The sequence below is a fragment of the Glycine max genome, chromosome 7 (genome assembly GCF_000004515.6).
Source record: "Glycine max cultivar Williams 82 chromosome 7, Glycine_max_v4.0, whole genome shotgun sequence".
Classification (NCBI taxonomy): Eukaryota; Viridiplantae; Streptophyta; class Magnoliopsida; order Fabales; family Fabaceae; genus Glycine; species Glycine max.
This window is the reverse complement of record NC_038243.2, coordinates 18,006,268-18,011,997: the sequence shown is the minus strand read 5'-3', so window position 1 is coordinate 18,011,997 and position 5,730 is coordinate 18,006,268. Positions and strand designations below refer to the sequence as shown.

At 32.0% G+C, this 5,730-nt stretch overlaps 1 protein-coding gene across 1 annotated transcript; it reads right to left on the bottom strand.

The window, feature by feature from the left end:
- Positions 1–382: 382 nt before the first annotated feature.
- On the bottom strand, positions 383–4,255 carry LOC100782478 (PHD finger protein ALFIN-LIKE 2). Its single transcript, XM_003529108.4, has 5 exons — positions 3,899–4,255; positions 3,782–3,814; positions 2,844–3,066; positions 1,676–1,796; positions 383–945 (listed from the first exon to the last, which is right to left on the bottom strand). Exons 1-5 carry the CDS (start codon positions 3,987–3,989, stop codon positions 694–696), a joined length of 720 nt encoding a protein of 239 aa, XP_003529156.1. The 5' UTR covers positions 3,990–4,255; the 3' UTR covers positions 383–693.
- Between the last annotated feature and the right edge of the window lie 1,475 nt (positions 4,256–5,730).

Below are 5,730 nucleotides of genomic sequence, written 5' to 3'. Positions count from 1 at the left end.
TTCTACACTCAAATCTCAATCAAATCACATGCCTAAGAAATCATACAATATTACCTAAGACGTTAAATTTAACAATAGCTTTTCAGGGTGTTAAAATAAGCTTATTTCAAAAACAGCAACGAAGTTCCAAAGAAATTTATTTCACCTTCAAGTTCACTTCCTATCCACCCTAGCTTGTAGATGAAATGAATTTCATTAGGAGTCCTGTGCTCCAAAGAAACATTGACATACAGCGAATGCACACAAAATCAAAATTTCTCGTCTTACTTGACAACATAATTCAGTTTCTTTTTCGTCAAAAACCCGTGCTTCAAGTATTCCACTCACATAATCTTTTCATTAACCCATCAAGCAGCATAATGAAAGTTCAATTAGAATAATCTGTTGAAAAGGTTTGTTTTCTTAAACAATGTTAAAAATAAAAAAATTACAATATTTAAAGTTCAAGCAAATATTCTACTAAATATAAACTAATCATAAAATTAAAATTTGTCATGTTCTATTCTATACCCTGTGGCATGCACCAATGGTTCATCTGGAAAAACAAACTTAATCCCTGATAAATTTGCCCTTGAGCATCGATACTATGCCCATTACATTAACTTCTGTAAGTGATGTAACAAAATTACAGTATCTTGTCAGCCATGAAACAACACTCACCTCACATGTACCCATTCCATCGCCTCTTTCAGTCTAAGGCCTGCCCCGCCTCAGGCTGCATGATGGACATTTATATTGCTTTATGCTCTCAGCCTTTGCAGGGGTAATCTTAACACACTTCCCATGGAACCACCTCTCACATATGTCACAGCAAATCCAAAACTCATCAGCGTTGTAATTTCCGCCGCAGCTTCCACAAAGTGTTTCATTATGCTCATCTTCATCCTCCTCATAACCCTCATCTACAAACTTTGGGTTGCTTTTAACTTGCCCATCGCTAGATCTCTGCAAATATACGTACAGGAATGCATCATACCAGAAGGTGGAAGCCTCAATAGTTGTGCAATAACATACAAAAGCAGACATCATGGTACAAACAACTTATAATATTACCTTTGTTTTTAATTTTCTTTATATTCTTAGAAAAAGTAAATGTGACAGTGAAAGTGTCTGAACTTATTTCAACAATGACATCAAATTTAGGAGCTAGACATATTAAGGCTTAGCTTAGTGTTATTTATACTTTAAAAAAGAAATAAAATAAAGATATCAATATGTTCAGCCCAAGTGTATGTCTGAGGTTTGTTTCCTGTAACTTTTTGGTATTCTGGTCAGTGGTCAGGATTCACTGTTCTCACCTTACACAATATGCTAGCTAGGACATACTTCTAGAAGCTGCCTGTGCTTTTGTTTGTTAAACAAAAAAAAAAAAAGCAGCATATAACATTGATATGTTGACTTTCATGATTTTTTTATGAAACTTTCATTATGCACAAGCACTATCAAACCAAACCCTCAAACTAATCAATACTGCACTAGCCCAAAAAACAAGAGGAGTTCTGGCAACACACTCTTCACTATTGGTTTAAATTTATTTGAAATTATAAAGAGGAATCATTAAATAAGAAATGTGACCTACAAAATTGTGATTTCCTAACAATTTCAGCTAATTAGTGTATTTAAAAGAGTGTTGCTACTCAAGAAACAATTATCAGTAGAAAAGAAATACACTAACCTTGGCACTTCCCCTAGACTTGCTTCCACTATCCGCAGTTGGCTTGTCCTTAACTGGTTTCCTGTCAGTCACAACTTCAAAAACAGATGGAAGATCATTGATCAAGCTAAATAATCGTTTCCTGCAATAAAGAATTGAGGTAACCATCAATAGAAGGAACCATATGCCAGCAGAGATGCTGAGCAATACCACAGTAAAGAAATTCAATAGAGGTTTTATATATAGAAATCTCTTCCAATCAGCAATTGCATAAATTTCTATTTGAAGAGAAAGCCACAGGGCAAAAAGCATATTAGTCAATACTGAATAGCTTAGCAAAGCAACCAACCCCAAAAGGGCTACAACAGTATAGCAGTTCGCAGAGCAACTATTATTTTAAAAATACCAGACTGCCAAACACCCACTATACCAAAGATAGCAGAAATTTATGAAAGAACTCTGAAACAACCAGGGGCTGCTTTGGCGTGATAAATGTGCTATCGCATGAAATTGACTACACTGGGAAAAACTATAAGAAACCAAAGCAACAGTGTAAACATATAAAACTATACAAACAAATTATTACAAATGAAACTTAATTGCATATATTTCCCTCAAGAATCCCTTCAGTACCATACCTAATCCTAAGAAAGGAAAAATAAAGCAAGAATGAGACAAGGCATTTCAAAGAAATTTTAAATCCCCCCCCCCCCCCCCCCCCCAATGTCATCACATTCACATTTTATAGTTGATTACATGCACAAACTTTCATGGGGAAAATCACATTGGTCAACATGGCTAGTCCCATTGCTAACCATGAATTTACACTTTTATAAGAAAATTAAAATAATTTGCTGGATGGAGACCACTGCAGATCTTGCCAGTAACATAAGATTGTATAAAAAAAATTGCTGCAAAATAAGGAATGCATGTATAAACCTATCAAGCATCAGATCTCAACAGACGATAGAGAAATTTGAATCATCACCATATTATTAAAGAAGTCCACAATTTCTGTAGGCATTCATCCATTATAATGATTTAGATGACTGTTGAGCACCAATTCCAATTGTAACCCATAATTTCAAAGTTAAACAAGGTGCACAAGGATGTCCCTAGTGAATAGAGAGCCACAATGAACTTGAATTATCACATCATACATGAACAAATCCATCAAACTAGATCATACCTTTCATTGCGGTTAAGACGAGCCCCAAGGTAAAAGGCCACAGAAACCAACCATGAATCACTGTGGACAGCAACCAGAGAAAGCCAGTCCCTGCGGTTCATGCCATCCCTAGCAAAATTGATTCCAAGAGCCGGCTCCGGGAGCTCTGGCGGAACTTCCTCCGCTGGCAGAGTTACTTCCCAGGCCTCATTTGGATGTCCATAGAGGCACAGGTTATCCTTATCTTAAAGAAACACACCAGAGACTTCAAATTTAATACAAAGACACAACACATTATCCAATAATTACAAAACCTCAATTTAAATAAAATAAAAAATCAGAACCCAACAAACAAACATGGATGTGACCCTCTATCGACAACGGTCTCAAATGTCATAGAACAAACCCAATGCTATATCATTTGACATTCGCACAATAACTAAGTGCATATTTGGATTCATTTTGGATAATTCAAAATCAAATTGAAATACAACATCACTTTAGGTAAATGATTTTAACTAAATTAAAATGTTCACAGGTTTGGTCCCTTGTTAAGAAATTGACTTTGAGTCCAAAATCGATCTTGAATTGAAGCAACTCCAGGTAACTTTTGCGTAAATAATTTTTTTTTTTATACTTTTACATCCAAGCATAAATTAATTCAGTTCAAAATCAATTTTAATAAAATAAATTCTGAAAACGCTTATCCAAACACACACACACACGCGTAAACTCACGTTTTTCTCATTACCGCCCACTCATTTGAGAAAAAAAAAGAAAACCAACCTTGTTTATTCCAACAACCACGCACAATTCACACTCACACACCAGAGAAGGAAAAAGAAATTAAAAATTCGCAAAACAAAACGAACCCCACAAAAAAATATAAACGAAACTAAAAAAAAAAATAGAGCCGAGAAATAAAAAATAAAACCAGATCCAATTTACCACCCTTTTACCTGGATCACAGAGGCCGTAAAATTCATCAACGTCTGAGAAAAGAAAAGGGCAAAAAAGTCATTAGCAAGAGAGAGAGAGAGAGTGTGTGTGGAAAGAGAAGAGAAGAGAGCAGTTACCGTGAGTGAGAGCGCGAATAACAGAGGTTCTTCTGGCGCTGTAATCCTTGAAGATCTCTTCTACGGTGCGGGGACTGGAAGCCATGTCCATAACCCAATTGGATTGGGATCTAAGCGAAAAAGGGTTTGGGATTTGGGGAAAGCTAAATGGAATTAATTGAAGAGAGAGAGACCATGGGAAGGGAATTTGATCAAAGAGAGAAAAAATAAACTAAAATGTTTGTTGAAGAATGAATGTGTATATAAGTAAGTAGTATTCACTCAATGAGGCAAAATTGCTTCCTTTACTCCTCTGTGATTCTCACTAACTAACTCAATAAGGTCAGAAATTAGGTCTAGACTAATTATGCCTTTCTTTGGCTAAGGGAAAATATACTTCTTACTCTAATTAAGAAAGAAATAAGTGAAAAAAAATAATAATAAGATAAGTGTATTTTTTTTTTTTGAAATAAAGATAAGTGTATCTTGTAGAAGATAAATGAATTAATAAGATAAGATGTGAAACTAATTAGTCTTTATAAAAAATAATAATTAGTTAGTTATCTTCATTCTAATTTTTTCTATCTATTTTGATTCACCTATCTGTTTTTCTTGTAGGAAAAAAAAATCAGATCTTTCTTATTTCTCCCTCTTCTTAGAGAAATTTTAGACACTCTTTTCAAACTTTTTGATCAAACTGGGTAAAAAAAAAAATCTATTTATGCAAATGAAGTAGTATGAAAACAATTTATTAGATTTGATTTTTTTTTTCTTTGCATAGAGTGTAGAAGACATCACTCTCAGTGGCAAGAGAGATCATTCCTGTGACATTTTTTACTTTATATTCAGAAAATGATAAAGCAAATTCTCTCACTCAAGGTGTGCCCCCAGTTATGTGACAAATTAGGTTTGGAATAATTTATTGTAATATTTGTATATTTGTGAACTAAATTAATTATTTAAAAATGTAGGGATTAAATTACCAACAAATGCATAGTTAAAAAAAATAAGTTATTTATCCAATAAAAAATATTAAGTGAATTATACAATTAATTCATTTGACAACTTTTACTATAAGATAATTAATCAAATAACAACTTATTTAATATCAAAACAATCCTTAATTAAAAAAGTATTTTTATAATTATTATGCAAGTCAGGTAACAATTAATGGTATATATATTAATAATATAAATTGTATTGACCTTCCTAAAAAGGTGATATATATATATATATATATATATATATATATATATATATATATATACTTGGAAGATAAATATTAAATGAATAATTAACTGTTCATAAAACAATAAGAGAATAATGTATCATCAAAGGTATTATATTATTTTTTATTGAACTTATAATAAAATACTTTTTTATTTTTCTAGGCCACAAGTATTTTTATTAGAGACAAATTTATTTAAACTCATGTCAATTGATCCATGCACTTAGAGGTATAAAATACTTTTAAATAGTAAACTATTTTTCTTTACTCATATCAGAATATCTCATATTATAATGATAACAAACTTTTAGTCATGTACTAATTAACTGTTGAAAACAGTCATTTATGTCATTTATTTATTATGCTTATTTAGTTGAGTGTCTATTAATATGCAAGACACAGAGAAATCTAATATATATGATATTAGTAATAATTATATATTAACAATTTATTGACACATATATTAATAATTTTTCAATACTATCAAACTTTTTTGTTAAAGAAAAATACTATCAAAAAGACATTCAATATTAATAACTGAAGTCGCAAGCATCGTTAATCTAAGGTTGGAAACAATATCCAAGGTCAGAAACAAATGAAAATTCTTTTTACATCTTCCTCCATC